Here is an 18,837-nt window from a genome sequence, read left to right as displayed (position 1 = left end):
AAAACAAGGTCGCAGCTGTCAGGCAGTAAGTTTTGGGACACTGAAAGATGTTCCTCATGTGATTTAGGTTGAGGGACCTTTCTGTGTCTTGAAGGGTGCTTTCTGAGTTTCTCTTGAGGGTTTCTGTTGTCAGCTGTTAGTTCAGCGTGTCAGCATGTATGTAGGCTTTCCTGGGGTTGACCCAGACTAGTGTCTTTGCTCACAGAACTACTCATTGCCTGGACTGTGGTGCTGTGCTCAGGAGAGGTTGTTGGTAGTGGCTAAATTTGAAATGATCTTTCTCCTTATAATTTCAGGGCGAAGTCTTGGCCTCGGAGGATGCTACATTTGGACACAAGGTGTGTAGTTTGGTGCAGTTCTGTTATTGAGGTCCCATAATTTTAAATTGTTGGATGTGATGTCACAGCAGAAGGGAATTTTCAGCCTGAGAATTGAGGCTCCTGTGACTTGTATCCACCAAAATATGGTGGAATGGGAGATTTTCCCTTATGTGTGGTATTCTGAGAATGGCGCACAGGCTGTTTTAGTCATGTTATTTGTATGAATGATTTAAACAAATTTTAGTTAGGGAAGCCCAGGTGGAAGAGTGGAAGTTCAGCTTTCTAGTGACTTTTAAGAGCGGAGTTGCCCGAGTGTTGTATCTGTTCTTGTTCCACAGATTTGCAGCTCAAAAATCCTAGTCCTTATCTGCTTTGCAATCTGTAAGCCACTTATATATTATGAGCCTTTTTCACAGTGCATCTCAACTAGAAATTAATACACTAAACAGCTGCATCACCCTGTGTTCAATTGTAGATCAATGTATGGCACAACAGTATACATGTCTGAGAGATCACTTTAGGTCTACTCTGCAAAATGAATAGGGTATGTGCTAATTATTGCTTGACTTTCCTTGGCCAGTGAGCCTTATGGTGTTGACCATAGTTTTCAGTTGAGTGCTAATAGCAGATGATTTTAGGCAAGGCAGATTGTGTGTAGGCTAGATCTGGTTAGCTGAAAAAAGAGAGTGGATAGGGGAGGGGAAGAAGGAGTTGTAGGAACAGTAGGCTAAATCATGACAATGAAGAATTTCCTACTGCTGAAGGCCCACGTGCAGTGATACCACTACAGGTGAGAAAATAGCAGTGCTGTTACTACCCAGGTGAAAAAAAACAATGAAAGATTAAATAAGTTCTCCAAGTTTATATAGGATACCAGAAGCAAAATTAACCCACATGAGAAAAAAAAACTTTAAAAGCACCTAAATATTCATGATGCCAGAACTTAGAGTTGTGCCTTTATTGTGTGTTTTAGGTTGTGATATCTGATAGTGATTTAAATAAATTATTAAAAAATAAACAGCACTACTCCAGTATTATTTGAAGTATTTAACATATGGTAGTCTGCAGTATTTTCCATTTTTTACTTACTACCCAGCATGCATACAGAATATTCACTGAATATTTAATAAACCTGGAGGGTCAGCTCTTGTGAACTCATCTCCATAATCCTTCAGACTAGCTGGGTAAACAGAAATATTACTGAAGATTATTGTAGCCAATAGCTCTCACAACTAAAACACTGTGAAGGAGGCTCTTACTTTTTTTTATGGCTAAATTTATAAGTTATTTTTTTGGTCTTACAGTCATCTTGATGGGCATCATTTGAAATGCCTTTCTACCACCAAAAGTTTTAAGAATTTTCTTTTACCAAGAGTCTGATTTTACAAAACTGAATATGTACTATTGCCAGCTCTAACATCATCTTCCAGAGACCCAAGCAACCTTTCTGTAAGATTCAACATTAGAACCAACAAGTTCTTTCATCTCTCTTAAAAAGTAGTTCTACATTATAGTAGAATATCTGTATTTAGGAATGTCGTGTACTTTTTATCTGTCAAGAAAAAAAGACCAGAAGAAAGTTAAATGTTTCTTCCCAAATTTGTTAATCCCACAATTTATCTTAGCTGTCTGCTTTAGACTTTCTGTGAAAGCTTTTTCTTTCCTTCTCCCCCTTTAAAGCATGCTTCCTCTATTGCCTGTCTCAATGACAAGTAAATGTTAGTCTTTCAGTGTTATATTAACAAACCAGTTGGCATGCCCATGGAGAATACATGTAAACAAAATTTTTGAAAAGAAAACTGATTTTCATTTCATAACTAGAATAAAAATCTTTCTTAAAATAGGAAAACTGTTACCAGATTATAGAGATGAGAAGGATGTAAGCTTAGAGTTCGCACAATATAATGCTAGCCTTGATACCATTTTTCAGCCTGGGTTTCCTTCTCGATCTAAGACAGACTCTTGGGGAGCTATCTCTGTAATATTGCATGTAGCGTGTGCCTCAGCTTGTTACCTGGTGTAGTCCCCTTTGTGTACATACGCAGAAGCCTAAGTTGCTGCAGAGAGTGGCTGTTCTTTCGACTGTATCCGTTCCACCTGTCCTTGGACATTTATCACCTAGTCTTACACTTGTTGACAGGCTGTTTCCTATAGATACTGCAATACTGTTTTTTTAAAAAGAGCATTTCTGAAATGCTGAAGGAGCTTATAATATTATCCTTTTGTTTTAAATCCTCTGTGTTTTCAGTCTCGTGGTAAATACCCGTACTGGCAGCGAGTGGGTCTGTTTCCCTGGAAAGCGAGCTGGTTGAGACAGCAGAACAGCGTTGCATTTCACCATAGTTGCTGCCCACAAAGTGAAGATCTGGACGCTTGTCTGTTCCTTGAATATTTGGGTCTTTGGTGATAAGCTTGAGTAGAAATCAGCTACAGAATCTTTTGGATGTGAGATCTGCATATGGATTTGAACAAAACAATTTCTGAGTTAGAAAGAAAATTAAAACAAAAGCTACTGTTTCACATTGTCCAAAAAAAAAAAAAACAGGGGAAGAGTGACTTGAAGTTACAAACTTTCAAATCTTATCTTAATCCTTAAGCTTCAAATGGGTACAGATTGCACACTATTAGTTATGATTCTTCAAAATGTTCCTTCTACCTCACTTTTTTAATAAGAAAACAGATTTTCCCCAAAGTAAAGGCAGAACACAAAGCATTTGTTGGAGTAAAAATGCCATTTTTAATATGAACATTATTGTTTTTTCTTTATTTTGTGTCTATGTGAGACCAATACTCTTTAATGATTCATTAAACAGTTTTTCAGTCAAATTTAAGTAAATTGTAAGTAAATTTAAGTAAATGTTTGATAAGTATAAAGATGCGTTAAGTTTGACAGTGTTACATCCAAGCCTTGCTTTTGATTGAATGGTAGGAAACAAAAACATTCATCTTCCTATGCTGCTGATTTTATAGAAAGGGGAAGCTATTAGTGTGCTGTAACAGCATTTCTGAAGATCATACAAGTGGTATTCAGTTTCATTTATATGTGCATATGTGTGTCATGTTTGTTTCTTAAAAAAACACAAAAAACCTTTGACTGATCTTACAGTTTCAGCATTTAGAATGGTTGTGACGTGCGTGGTTATGTATGGAGAGATGCAAGGAAAACGATAGCCCAACAAATCATGAACAGCTGATAGGTGATCTGGGACAGACTTAACAGTTCTGCGTGGTTCATTCAGATTCTGCTGAGTATAAACTGTATATAAATAAGTTTATTTCAAACCATAGTTGCCGAGGAACTGACATAAAACGAGAGTTGAGTAGATGCAGCGGTATCTGCCTGAGTCTGCAGTCAACACAAAGCAATGTATTTAAGAGTTGGAAAGTTCTTCAGTCCCATTAATCTTATTAAAGCTAATGATGACACATAAAATACTAACAGTACCAATTTAATTTGTGTTGATTTTAGCTGGAATAGGAAGATACATTTTAGCTGATGGAGCTAGTGCTCCCAGACAGTAGAAAAACTGAGGAGGGATACAAAGATTGAAAAAAGAGGGAAAATAGAAGAACAGTAAGGTGCACAGAGCAGAAATAAAAGGTAAACGGTTTAACCATTTTGAATGGGGCTGATTTTAACACCAAAGCAGTGAACAAATAAAAATAACCATGTCTGAGTTTTTGAAATCCTCCTAAGGGATTTTGATGCTCAATTTCCATTAGAACGTGTTAATCCTTTAGGTAGAACTGAAAATCTTAGTCTGAAAGGTTGGTTATTGTATAAAGATTTAACCCACATTTTATTGTTGTTTGAGCCTCATATTGGCATCAGTTGGAATCAGGGTGTGAAATGCAGTAGCGTACACCCCAGATAGGTTAAAAATGGTATTTGTCCCTGTCTAGAGAACAAAATGCCTGACTTTTTTAATATTTGTGCTCAGTTTTCTATCCTATTCTTTCCCTCCCTGTCCCTAAGGCTTTTGCTGTCAGCAGCTACCTGACCCAAATAATCTAGGGTAGAGAAGGTTTCATTCAGTTAAGGAGGGTGAGATCACCTCGTCCACGTGCCTCAACCTGTATGTGGACGTGTAAAGCGCCATAAGCCCTGTTTGTAGAGGCAGCCACAGAGCCCGCCTACCCCAGCTAATGCCGAGGTGCAGTGATCCCAGCTTAGTGCAGCATTAATATAAATAAGTTTGTTAATGGCAGTCCAGCAGCTACATGTCAGAAGGCTCACAACTTTGTGCAACAGGAAAAGAGACACTTATGTTCCCGCAGTGGGGGAGCTCCACCAAGAGCCGGGCTCTCTTATTTGGTAGTGAGCTTTAATCCTTCCATTGTGTGTACTTTTAAGCTGCGTTGTGATGTAATTGGCTTAATCATTACTATTATGTTGCTTTGCACAAGTTAAGATTGTAATTTGACATATGGAAATAAATGGCAACTGGATTAGTGATTTGCAGGTGTCATTTAAGAAAAGGGGGCAGGGAAGAGAGCCTTTCATATTTTGCCAGTGGAACGTGTGCTAATGTACGGAGGCAGAATTACCCCCACAGCCGCATCTCGCGCTGTCCTGAAGCAGGAGCGAGCTCCGCCTGTGCGTTTCTGGGACTGGACTGCTGGGGTCGAGGAAACAGAATTGCATTTCTCATGGATGTGTTCACTGAAGCAGTGCTTTTACATTTCCTTTGGAGAAGACAACTATAGGAGAAAACAGTTCGCTTTTATCCAGAAATCAGCGTAATGGAGACACAGTTCTATTAAAGCAGTGTAATAAGGGTGACATTTCTGATGTGGCTGTGCCAGCACAGCGGAGCTTTAGGCATTGTTCGTGGAACGAGCTGTATTTTTGTCTTGTGACACAGCATAAAGTGATGACCTCGTCTCCGTAATTTAGTAACTCTGGAATTTGTTGAGAAATTCTGTTCCTAACTCCCTTTAAATGGGTGCTGTTGGTATGCTTTTTTTTAATGTTCTTTCTCTGACATAGGATATCCGGTTTTAAAAATCAAGTGTGCTGAGAACTAAAATATTTTTCTCTTCCCAAACAGGCTACTTTTACTCCAGTTTATTTAAAATTCTTTCCCCTTCCTCCAGCTTGCAAATGCTGCTTTATTGCAATACTCAGCACATCACTGTGCATCTTCTGTAGCCCGCTTATTTTCACAGTCCCAGTTGCCACAAGTTCAAATCCCAAGGGGACAGTCAGCCTTCGTGTCCGCCTCTTGATCTGAGGCATAGGACACCAAAGAGAATATTTTTGGTGGCTGACTGTGAATTGTGACTGTGCAAATCTAGAAGGAAACTGTTGTTTTAGCGATATCCATAATACGGAAGGCCTGAGCTATGAGATGGAGTAGGGATGCCATTTGAGAAAACTGAGAAAACGTATTCTCAAGAGATTTTTTGTTTACTAAAATTTTTTGAAATTTGTATTGGATTGATTGGCACAAAATAGTACTTATTTCTTGGAAAGAAGGAGAAAAGAAGCCATTGAGGGAGAAGAAAAAGTAGGCATTAAAAATTGTTTCCTTTTAATGCATGCCTTGTTTAAGATAGCTTTCTTTTGTTGAAGACTCTAAGCAGCCTCTGCTTCTGCCATCTGCTGGCTGCTAATAAAAGTTGCATCTTCAAAGCCAAATTAAATTGTTTTAAAGCCAATTAATCCTTTTTAGAAGAGGATGTTTTCAAGTATCTGAATTATCTCTGTCTTGATATGTTGACACTTGGAGTGTCTCTATGTGTGTGTTTAGTTATATAGGAAAACATAGAGAAATGAGTCTTCATTTACATCTATCTGTGCACTGTAGATTTTTGTAGAAATCTGGGGGCTATAAATAAATTTTTGGATTTGTTTCAGCTTAGAAAGAATAGGTATTCATATTAGCCTCCAGTAACTTCTGTTTCTGTACTTAGAATAGAACTAGGATTACACTTTTTCCCATGTTTGTGTGTGTTTGTTTGTTTGTTTTTTCCTATGTGGAGTTGTTTTATCTGAGGTGTTCAAGGATGGCTAAAAGGATTTTGCAGCCTTCTTTCTTTCAGTCATTTAAAGCCATATTTTAGGATTGCTGAAGTCTTCTGAACGCCCTCCATGGTCTTTTTGAAGAGTAAAGAATAGCATTATAGCAAGGTATAAGGTGCTTTTTTTTTCTTTTGATGTTCTCTTCAGGGGATAGAGACCGCTGACAGATGTGCCAAAGTGTTTCAAAATAGTTGCAACTAAGTAAATATCAGTGACTTCAACATGTTTCTGTCCGGACCTATATGTATTACTCCCATGTTATTCAGAACAATCCAAGAACACACAAAACGAAACAATTGTAGTTATGTTTTAGAACTTTTACTTAAGTAACCAAGTTTTTAATTTTTGATGAGTTCAGTTGCGATAAATACCTCTGGGGATTTTTTTTAAAAATTAGTTTTATGGAAACTGAGAGGCACACCAACAGACTCAAAGACGTTCCTCTCCATCCATTGTACAACCCTGACTGTGATCCACCTTACGCTGGGTGCTGAGAGCTGTAGAGGATCCTATCTATCAATCTAGAGTACAGAAGATGAAATCAAAACAAGAGGGTGGTACCCCTCAAAATCCGTAGTGCCCTGCTCCCCACAGATCGTTCTCTCTTCCATTACAAGATAAATGGAGGAGTTTCAAGCTCTACTGGAGGATGGAGAAGAGGGAGAGCTTCTTCAAGATCCCAGGAACTCATCATGCAGTGGAGATGGATCTGCACTATTCCAAGGCAACTCACATGAAGAAGAAAAGATAAAACAATACCTAGAACAGAAAAAAAAGTCATACATTAGCTGAAAATCCCCAAATGCAAGGATGTTAATATCTGCAGGATGAATGACGTAGTATCAGTTGGTTCATTCCTCCCTATGCTCTGTGGCCCAAAGCCGGTGATGCTGTTAACTTGCGCACACTGCTGTACTGCAGTCCCAGGAAGGACAGAGCAAGACTAGGCTATAGGAAAGGCCTATTTTCCGCTGCAGTGTCCCTGTGAGTGAATGTGCAGCATGTCAGATGGAGTATGCCATCCTTCTTGGATAGTCTCATGGCTCCTCCCATGGTGAATTTCTTGGCAGTGACCAAAAATAACGATTAATACAAGTTTGATGCTTGTGGAATAAATACTGGTGGCCTTGGGGTTAGACTTAGGCAGTCTGCATGTGTAAATGGTAACATTTATTTTTAAAAAGCTCCGCACGCTGTGTGGAAAGTTAGTGTAGGCAAAGCTGGTGAACATCATGCCTATCTCAGCATCTTTGGAAATTGCTGTTGTGTGATTTGCCTAGTGCCTTGAAACCAGTTGGCATTAACACTAAAAAATCTTAAACTGATAGCTTTCTTTCTACATCTCTGCTTTATGAACATACATAAACATGATGAACAGCCTTCATCTCCGATACTGCCTAGTTTGTTTATTTTATCAAGATGTGGATGGGACCACGTTTTGGTTTCTGATACAAGTTTGCAGCTGCTGCTAACTTTCTGAGACTGTCAGGGGTCAGAAATTGGTGTACAGTTTTCGGAAATAGATGTGTGCATTATGCACGACAGTTGTTTAGTTTCCCCTGAAGTGACATCTGTATGAAAGAAGGCTTGCGAAATATTTTTGCTTTTCTGACTGATCTGACTCCTCTTCCTTCAGTATTTCTACTGTATTTCTGTGCTGTTTTAAGTTGCCACTTTGCCACTTTGTCAAAATTAGCTGCTATAACCTTTAACCACCCAGCATTTATGTCAGCAGCAGCAGCTCGCTTTTCTATCTCAGCTTGGAGAGAGTCTAGAATATGCAAAGGGAGTTTAGCCCTTAAGCTCTGCGGGAATGCCCTAAAAGTACAAAGTTTGATACTGTTTTTGTGATCGGAACACGCATCAGCTTGGGGATTGACTGGATCTGCCATTTCATATCACCCACTGCAATCTAGTGATATAAATTACCACAAAATAGTGGTAATTCTGTTAGTCTTTCTTCTGTTATTCTATACGTTTTTAATTGGTGGGAGCTCTTGGGTCTTAGGGGCTCATGTTTCCAACCTGGTTGCCATTACTTAGTTCCGTGTTCTGTTCATAGTTGTTTCTAGCAGAACTACCGTCTGTTAAAATGTAACCAAGAGGATGTTTCTATGATCCTGCCGGTCATTCACAGTTCTGTGTGGCCCATTTGATTTATACTGCTGTTTTGAACTTTCAGGGACTATCAGATTTACAGCGAACTCCTTTGACAATTGGAACACGATGTTTGCTTGTAAATACCTGCAACTTTTAAATAAATGTTTAGGCAGGTGGTCTCTTTGTTTGGGGATGGGAAGAGGGCAGAACAGAGTCTTTGCAAATAGTTTGCTGTTCGTTCTTGATTAGGAGAGCAGGTTAGACCAGATTTCTTTTTCTTCTGTAAATTCCCCCCATTGCATAACTGGTGCAACCAGAACTGCTCCCTACAGCGATTAACTCCACCTTGTTGCAGGAAGCATGTTCCCATTAACGTTGTGACTGAAAAAAACAACAACAAAGAAACCACAACTTTTTTCCCCTTTTACTACTGTTCATTTGTTTGCTTTTTGTGTATAGTATTTTTTTTTCTTTTCTTTTAACAGCACCAAACAGATATACCACTCAACGAGTATAGAAAATTCAGTTTTGTGGCATGCGGCTGCCTGCATCGATTGTATCGTCAGCTTGTTAGAGCTAACGCTGGGTTTGAAGAATATAGAAAATGCAAAGAGGAATGTGAGAAAGTTGTTGGGTAGACAGATGTGATTTAGGATTTCATCTCCCTTTTTTCCTGAGACATGCTCAGGTGTATCATGCTTCAGAACGGTGCGTGGCTTGTAAAAGTACTGTTGACATGTCATCATGGATTTCAAAGAGGAAAAAACAATGGCAATAAAGCAAAATCTTGTTTTTTTACTGCAAGTACATTTCTGTTACAAAAACATCATTTTGTAACTCTGAAGCTTCAATTATTCCATTATTCATTTTTAAGAGATTCTTCTTGTGAGGCAAGATTCTCTAGTGATTCAAGATTTTGATGGATAATTTTATTGGATTAGAATGACAGTGAGAATCTTGTTATTTTTCAAGGTCATTTCTTTGATTTGCTTGGTGAACAGTTAATTATACTGGATTTTAATAATATATTTTGCTTTACCTCTTTTATAGGAAGACCAAGATTACAGGATGATTTTGACATGATTTCCATGTTGTTGCATTTTTTAAAGTTGCCTGAGATTATTTACTTTGTGAGCAGTGGTGATCCATTTCTATTGCAATATATTTGTATGTGTTTTATGATTTTACCACAGAATCCTTGATACTACCCGAAATAGAAAGCAGATAGATTTACAGTCTCTTTAGTAAAACTTGCCTTAACATTTGAACCTGAAGCAACATAAGCATTGTTCGTAGAGTTCGGTTTCATGGGACTGTCTCTTCTCACTCTACCTGATGATTTTTTTCTTCCTTTTTTGAGATCTATTTGAATCTTCCCAAGCTGCCTGTGAAATTTCCTCTTGGTATTATGCCTTCGTGTCAGGGCAGATGTACTGATTACCTTGTAAGTTTAATCTGTAATCTAGAGTGACTTTACAACTTTAATCTTTGCGCAAGGGCTGTGCTCCAATATCAGAATACGTATATTTTGGAAACACTTTGGAGGAGGACGGAGTTAGAGTCCGCACAATTTAAAAATCAGTAAATACGTTTTGAGAAACATCTAACTATCGATTAGGAAAGAAAGCAAAGTGAATTATCTGCAACTGGCTTTTCTAGCATCTAAATAACTAAATATCACTGTAACATGTACTGTATGACTACCTGCAAAAGCTTTACAGTAGTACAGGTATGGGTGCTCGTACGCTTATTAACCTTTAGTTTTGAAGCTGTGGCACGTGCAGAGTACTTCCAAAGTCAAAGCTGTTAAGCTGCCCCAAAGAGTACTGAGGAAGGAATTATGTTAGCTAACGCTTTCCCCCCCCACCCCCAACCAAATTGTTTTTGTCAACAGTATTGTGGAAGAGGATCTTGAAGAAGAATTTCGGGGATACTGGGCATAGAAACGGCATGAAGGTAGAATGGGGAAAAAGGAAATTGAGTAGGATTGGAGTCAGTGTCTTTGGTGGAGCAAAGGTTGAAGACAGTCTCGATACTCTTAAGGTCCTGCACGTTGCATGGCTCAGTTATAAAATGGTTTGTAAGTGAGAAGTAAAAGTTTAAACTTGATACAGAGAGCAAGGGAAAGCTAATGGAGCACATCATTAAAAATGCAAGCAGACCTAGATACGCTGTTGAATGGTGCCATGTGTTGTGCAGTTTAATATGGCAGGCTGCAGTGTCTTGTTGACCAGAATAAAGCTTAAAAAGCTGAAAATGTTGCACTGGTTGCAAATCCCAAGAGAACATGTAGAAATGGTGCCATTCCATTGTGTGTTGTGGGTGATGTTAAGAAAAATGACACTATTAGAGATTTGCACTGTGAAAATAAACTATTGACTTCTGTTAAACATGTACAATGTGTTTTAAAAAATGTACTGAAATTACTTTTGGAGAATGACTAAAGTGCATGCCCCATAGCCACAGGTGTGTATACTTTTTGTTCTCTTCTGTCTAAACCACATATATGCAGAATCCTGAAAGGTGTAAGAAAAATTAATATTACGTTAAGAGTTAGTTCATTAGAGCTAGAGTTAAAATTCTTTCTTTCTGGAGTATAGTGATAGTCAGTATGGGAAAGGGTAGCAGAATCAGGCCATTAATTTTACTGTACTTTTAACTTCAAATTAACTTTGGAGAATTATTTTAAGAGATGTCAAAGTATCAGAAAATGTTAATATGATATTATTTTTCAGATAATGAATATTAAAACAGCTCTTAGCTGCTATTAGAAATTTGGTAGAAAGTCGTTCATTTCTGTATTGAGACAGTTTCAACTTGGAATGATTATCTTGGACTATTTATAAATACAAAAAAAAAAAAAGTTGACCTTCCCCCTCCCCCTGTCCCCCCTTGCACCTCCCTGAGCCTCCACTGGAGCTATATCAATGCGCTACTGTAGCTGGGGTGCTATATATTTTGATAGGAATAGAAGGCTGGTTTTGGTTTAAAATGGATTTTTTTTTCTAGGGCTGTAAGTTATAAAGTGTTTTCAGTTGGTACAGTAATAATAAAAAAGGCTTGCGTGTACCTGTGATGCATTTGATTCCTCCCTGCAGTGACTCATTGTGGATCTCTCTTACAGCTAAGTGCTTGTTCCTTGTGATCAGAGGAAAATGCTACACACCTTCTGCTTCATGCCTATTAAATTCGAGTTTCTACTGTCGGCAGCATTACATAGCTATCTTTGAGAATTAAAGGGGAAAATAAATCAAGAACAGCAAGTGAAGTGAAAATATAAAAAGCTGCTTTGTTCCCCCTCGACCCTACTTGTCAATTTTTAATATATTTCTGTTTTCATGCTTTCCTCTTCCAAATATACACATTTTTTCTTCCTTCCTGTTCTGAGCACTCATCTTTAATACCCTCTTGAAATTAGTGAACATAATGGCAATTGCTCTTTTCTCTCCAATAGAACCTAAATGATGGATACCATTTTTTTTTTTAAATCTTACTGAGCCTATAGTTCATTTTTCTGGAGTCAGGATTTTGAGATGAAGAAGGCATTTTTTCTCCATTTTGTTACCTTCCTCCCTCCTACTTTTTTCATTCCCTTAGGGAAAGGTCTAGAGAACAAAGTGTCAGTGTTCTTGAAATAGAAATAGAATTTTCCATTCATAATTTAGTGATCTATTTCTATTTAGCGAAGTTAAGCACATGCCTAACTTTAGGTCTATGATTAAATCTCACTGACTTCAGTAGGACTTAAATGCCTTGCAAAAGTGTGGTTTTTATTCCCATCTCGCCATCACACCATTCCTTCTGTCTCATTGCTCTTTTTTTTTTTCCTCCTCTGCCATGCAGCAAGTTGACTATGCTTAGTGTCAGCAGTTTATGTTCTGCATGTTTAATGAAGGCCCTGGCTCAGCTCAGCATAGCCCTTCCCCTTACGCTAACAGAATTTTGATAAATGAGATTTTCTCGTGTGGAAAGCTGAGAATGGGCTTTGATGGGAAAAGGCAGGGCATGAAATCAGCAGGTGTCAGGGCGTGCAAATTATGGCCATTTTAAAACAAAAACAAAATAAAGAACTTGTTACAACTATCTGTCTTCAAAACATGAATCTTCCTATGAAACACAAAATTGTATTTAACAGTATCCTAGCAAAAGAAAAGAAAACTTGCTAAGTAGGAATTTAAATCGGCACGTTTCTTCCTTTCTATTTGCTCCTCATCTTCCCGCTCCTCCCCCCACCTACCACCTTAATAGTCAAAATATGCTGTATGAGCAATTGGTTTACAATAATCATTGTTCGATTTTAGTACATGGAAGTGTATTTCAATTACATTTTATAACCTGTGTTGATCTAAACTATGAGAAGTTCTCTGTTTCATGCCCACTCAAATTACTGATTGCCATGGAATAACGGAGGGGACTACTTAAAACAGATAGAAGGAAACTGCCAGCAGATATTGCTAGAAACCTTTTTCAATATGGTACATGCGTATAGTCCTCCTTCCTTTTCCAATTCGATTTTCATTTTTGTGATACGGCTTACTCCCTCCCTCGTTCTTTCGATCGTTCTGCATGCAGATTTAGCTTGTTCAGGGACTGATCTCACATTCAGAATATATTGCTGTGTAATTTGGAAAAATCTTTTAGCATGCTTGCATGTGCCAGTGAGGTGTTGGATTGATCTAATAGCACAGAACTCTTCACTGGAGATTATAATCTGACCTGAATGATTGAAGGCCAGAAATGGATACTGCAACCCTAACACTGGAGCTTTTTTATTACCTTATGTAATGTGTCATAAAAGTTTCTGCAGCTGTAGTGGATTAGGAATGAATTGTTTTTATTGGAGAGATGAAGAGAAAGGACAGTTGGTATGGTTATAATAATTAATAAATAACAGTTAATTACTGTGCTGGCTCTCCAGTGTGTTCAGAGATGAATCTAAATCAGTTTCTACTTGCTTCTAAGAAAATACTCAGAGATGTATTTATACACACAAGTCTATATACAAATACACATACTATATAGACATATATATACAAACACAATTCTTTATATATAGTTGTATTTCGTAGATATCTATCCTTAGTTATTTAATTTCTTTCCTTTTTGGCTAGATTTTTGAATGGATTGAAAGCGGGGATAGTTGTAGATCTGTAATTTTTTCATAAGTTGGTTTATATCATGGCTGTGCATTAAATTTTCCCATAATGTGTACAAAGAGTTTTTCAGAATTTTCTGCCCCCCTTCATCCCTCTTAGCCCTTCTTTCAACCGTGCTGCTAATGGGGCCACTCCACAGTAGAGAGAAGCACAGAATTGTGTTTGATCATCCACTTTCGTGTCCTGGGTCAGATTTAGACCTTGTGTACAAATTTTCTCTTACGGTTTTGCATTTTTTTCTTTTTTATGAAGGTATAATTGGTAATAAATCATTTGTTGTAATTTTGTCTCATCCCAAGTTTGTATTTAAAAAATCTGCCAATTCTTGCTTTTTGTTTTTAAGTGTTTTACTGCAAAACAACTGAAGTTGCACAGGCAGTGGGTTCCAGCAGTAAGTTGAGACCTAGACCACATTGTGCCTTTGCCTCTGTTTTACAGTGTACCTTCTAATGTAGCTTTTTAAAATCCTGAAGTCCAGTCCTTTGGCTCACCCCTCCTTTGATTACCGAAAGCGTTTACAGACTTTGTCTAGGACGTCTTGGTGATAGGGTAGAGAACAGACGGAGCTCATTACTACTCTGCACCGCTGTCTGAAAAGGGTGGTCCGCAGCATCTGACGTGACCTTTTGAACCGCTGGGCGAGGGCAAAGCAAGGTGCAGCCGGTGTGCCCTCCCTTACGTGGGATGGTGCTCAGTTCAGAGGGGCTGGGAAGGCCTCTGGAGAGCTCTGGCACTGCGGTACTGAGCTTCGATGCTCCGTAGCACCTTCTGTGCCTGGGTAGGTTCAGTTTTGTGCCAGAACAGCAGTCACCAATTTGAAGTTAAATTGTGGGGATACAAAAGGGTGTAAATGCTATATAGCATTATATATATATGTACACACGCGCAAACACACACACACATTATAGCATAGGGCTAGTTGATCTTTCAGGCCTCTCTGGAAGTGCAATATTATTTGGTTTGTAAACAACTTCTTATTCCACAGCTACTCCCGTCAGCTTTGCCAGGGAGTCGGTGTTGTTTGAAGTAACTAGTGGGTTCTTAGGGTTCGTTTCTGACCCCTTTTTCTCACAGTGGCTGATAGTTAGACTGAAAATCTTCTTTGATGGAACTCCTTGCACAAGTAAGTCGCTGCTCGCCTGGTGAGTAAGGACGGTAGCACAGGCTAGCTGCCTGCCTGTGCATCTGCCCCAGAACTGTCTATGGGGGCCTCTTCTCACCCGAACGCGTGTTCAGATCATTTCACTATACCGCAGTTTATTTTTTTTTCGATGGGATTGCGCTAGGACTTCAGTACACACTTAAATACGTTCTTTGCAGGGAGCAATGTGCCCTCATTTGTGTGGACGGTGCTCATAACATTTTGGGGCTACTGGAAAGAGGATATGCATAGTTAATACATTAGGATCATATCTTGATCTGATTTGAAATAAACGGTTTTAGTTAAACAGAGAAAAATTATCTTAAAAGGGAAAAAGAGAACTATATCCTTTTGGTGTCTGAGAGTTAAACCCTGTTTATTTTGCCATAAAACATCAGGAGTTAGGGTTACTTTTTTTTTTTTTTTTTTTAATAAATAATCTCCCTCCTAACTAGCCCCTGGTAACTCGGGCCAAAGAAGGTTCCCTTTCCCTGATTGCCACTTACTGCCTTCAAGCTGCTGGACAGAGAGTGAAAGCTTCAGTGCAAAAGATAAATGTTTCATAAGTATGTAATATATTGTTTCCACAGGAATTCCTAAAATGTTAAGTAGTTTGTGAAATAGTAATTACGAATAGTAGTTTATATGAGGTCATCTGGGTTTTCTTTTTCTCTTGCAACTATTGCCACAGTTCTTCTGTGCTCATATTTACTCTGAATATGCGTTTTCCCAAACAGCATTGCTTATTAAGATTTTGGAGGTCTGTTGATGGTACTTTACTCTGATGTAAGGTAATTATACTCTAAAGTGTGATACGTGTTTTAGTTTAGAGGTCACATTCCACACATGCCCTTCCGTTGTGTTCTGGCAAAGGCCCTGCTTTCCTTAAACCTGATAAAATACAAATTTCAATTCTGAATGCACAGGTACATCAAGCAGCTGTACTAAAGTGCCTATCACTTTGTTATATTGTTTACGACATCGGAGCGTAGAGCGGTGGGTGCATGGCGAGCTGCAGGAGCGGGGCCGCAGTGAGGGCTGAGCGGGGTGAGGTGCCTGGCGGGGCCCCCGGACTTGGGGGCCCTTCCTGGGTGCAGCGAGCCCCTGCTGCTGCCCCTCCGGCAGGGAGGCTCCCACGAGGGCATCCTTCCCTCGGGGCGGGGGGAGGCGTTTCTGCAAGGGGACCATGTTCTGAATATTCAACAAGGTGCTAAAAAGAGCTGAATTTTTTTTTTTCAGGGTTGTATTTTCTGTGAGAAGCACTTTGCCTTGTATTTGGGCCAACCAAATATTTTTATGACCTATCCTGCAGGGCTCGCAATTTTGAACATTTAAGGGGATTTTTGACTAACTGGTTTCTAATGCCCTTAGCTTCCCCTTTAATTTCCATATCCTACATGCTTCAATTATTTTTATTTGATGAGTAGATAGTGTACCTAGCTCATATCGTCAGTGCCCTGGGCCTTTATTTCCTTCCTCTTAAACAGCGATCTTGAAGACATTATGCTCCTGCTTAAACCTAAATGTGTCAACAGCCCAATTAGAGGGATAAGTTACGTGGTGCCTGAAGTCTGTATAGAACCAAGAACCACAGCATGCAAAATTTGAAATGGGCTTTTGGTGAGGCCCAGCCGATTGCTGTACGTGTGACAGAAGCAAGGTTAGTGTTCTGGTTGTTCCCACTAGCGCATTTTTTAAGGTATTAAAAACAGAGCCTATGAGATCTGGACAGATTTCCAGATCTTTCTCCTGATTAAAATTGTCCCTTCTTATTTTAGTCTTGCACTTCTAATTTTGATCTGAAAAGTTATTTGAGTTCAGTGTGTTCTAATTTGGGAGTGAAAGATGGCTTTTGCTCCGCTGCAATACATGTGCTCATCCAAGTGCAGTCTCCTTGCAGGCTTCAGTGGACGTAGGCTGTCTCACTTCAGAGCAGGCTTCCCTTAAGGCTCATCTGTTTTCCTTGTTTTTGTAAGGAGACGGAAGGTACGGAGAAAGAGTGATGTGCAGTGGCGGTTCAGTGTCGTGATGGCTGATTTATACCCTTATCTAGATGTACAGTATCTTAATGCCTAAGTATTTTAGTAACTTAAGGAACTATGTAAGAATATATTTTTCTAAATTTAATTTCCCAAATGCCAACAAGCTCAGTACATTCTGGGACATGTAACCTCAGAGTGCAGGCAATTTGAATGAGCCACTCGACTATGTAAATAGATCAAACACCGGTCTGTAGATTGAAGGGTACATACTTGCATTTGTATGCTTGTGCGCAACGCTTGGCCTGGAAGAGAGTGGATTTCCTTTGCTAGAGAGATGTTCAGTAAAAATGAATCTGACCATTTTGACATCTGAGCTAATCGACTGAAGAGCAGATAGCTTTATTTCTGTAATTGTTTTTGTCCCCCTTGCCGTTGTGTTTCAAAAAACAACCCTGAAAGCCAAAAGCAACAGGCACCCCCAAGTACCAGGAAAAGTGATTCAAAGCGATGTTATCTATAAGTATTTCAAAGTTACAGCTCCCCACTGTACACTGAAGTCTGTGCTGTGAAATGTATGCGCAAAAGCTGCCTTGGTTGTCTGTCAATTTTCTGACTTCTGTGTACATACACTCTGAGTTTTCATGTTTTCACTGTAAATATCTTTGCATAGCTCATCTCCAGGCATGCTTATATGTATAAAGTTTTAACTGTAAATCTGTAGCTCTGTGTATGCTCCATACATAATGAAGATGTAACAAAATCAAGGACTTTCTATACCTTGGGTCCGTTTTGTGCATACCCGGAGTATCGATGGCAGTAATAGTGAACTCTTAAGTGAAAATAAAACAGCTCCAGAGATTGTTACTGTATGTTGCCCACAGCTATGTTTGTTGCTTATTTGTCATGACTGAGCTATAACAAAGAGCATAATAAATTTAGAAAAAGTATTCCAGGATGCCAGTCTTCAGAGTTTTAGAAGGGCTGCAGAAACCTCTGGTGCATTTTTAGGTCCCAAAGTTGACACCTGCCATAGCTGAGCAAAGAATAAAAGATCTTATTTTAGAGTTATTGCACAATAACGGGCAGACAGTTTCTTAAAGTGATTTCTGAAAGTTAGGTTGATGTTTGAAGCATATTCAAAATTCGAATGTAAGTGTTTCTGGGTTTTAAAATACTTGACAATAATTCTTATTTATGTTTCTGTAGTAAATTGCTATCAAGGAATTATTGTTGAAGGGATTACAAATAATTTATGTTCTTACATACCTATGAGTCTGCAAAAGAGAAAGAAAGCAATATTTTAAAGCAGAAGCTGTTTTCAAAATGGTCTACATTAGCATTTTTGTTCTGTAGTTGTACCTTCACTGACTAAAGAATATTGCTAATACCTGGAACCAGTTTACAAGAAAATTGTAAGGTAGCTTATGTGATAAGCAGGTGTCTAATTTCAAAATATTATGCTGACGTTATCAAAGTTTTGGAATGTTTTTCAGAGATAGCGTCATAAGCAGTGTTTAATAATTCCACCTAGAGAGAACTTTCCTCGTGAGCATTCTTTGAATTTAGTTACTTCATCAGTTTGTCTCATTTCTTCACCATTTTTCACAGAACAAAACAATAGAAATTTTGCTAACCTTTCTTTAAGATGATGCAAGTTATTTAATAATGTGCATTTTGAAAGTCCTAGATAACCAAATATTATGACTTTTCCTTTATATCGTGGATAGAAATGAAATAACCACATGTGCTTACCTTTCTTCTTTCATTCATGCACACATAGAAAGAAAATGAGAATAGCTATGTGTAGAATTGATTGCTTTCCATGCATCTAGAGCACTCTGTAATTCTTATGGTAAAGGGAACTTTAATCCCATTTTTAAGACCATGTATGTTTTTCTTCAAATCTTCCTAGCAGTAACTAGAATGAAGAATATTTAATTCCCTAATGAGATCTCAAAACAACTGTACTTTCTCTTAGATGGAAAATGCTGTTACTTTTGAGACATTTGTATCCCCACTTCATAGGTGTGGTTATGCTGAAAGGTCCATGGAAGAAAGAGATACCTTTCTTGTTAACTGTAGAGTCCAGTCTTTTAATTTAAAAGAGATTCCC

At 38.5% G+C, this 18,837-nt stretch overlaps 1 protein-coding gene across 18 annotated transcripts in view; it reads left to right on the top strand.

Annotated features, from left to right (window-relative positions):
* Nucleotides 1-18,837, top strand: part of ARID1B (AT-rich interaction domain 1B) — a 336,987-nt gene that overhangs the window by 184,876 nt on the left and 133,274 nt on the right. For 12 of the 18 annotated variants that reach the window (XM_068938631.1, XM_068938622.1, XM_068938627.1 and 9 more), the window contains one exon: nucleotides 297-338. The exons of the other annotated variants lie outside the window; for them this stretch is intronic. In XM_068938631.1, coding sequence (XP_068794732.1) covers nucleotides 297-338 — 42 coding nt within the window. The remainder of the gene's footprint in view (nucleotides 1-296; nucleotides 339-18,837) is intronic. 18 annotated transcript variants of the gene reach the window in all.

Source organism: Struthio camelus, chromosome 3 (assembly GCF_040807025.1).
Source record: "Struthio camelus isolate bStrCam1 chromosome 3, bStrCam1.hap1, whole genome shotgun sequence".
Classification (NCBI taxonomy): domain Eukaryota; kingdom Metazoa; phylum Chordata; class Aves; order Struthioniformes; family Struthionidae; genus Struthio; species Struthio camelus.
This window is presented reverse-complemented; position numbering and strand designations above follow the sequence as displayed.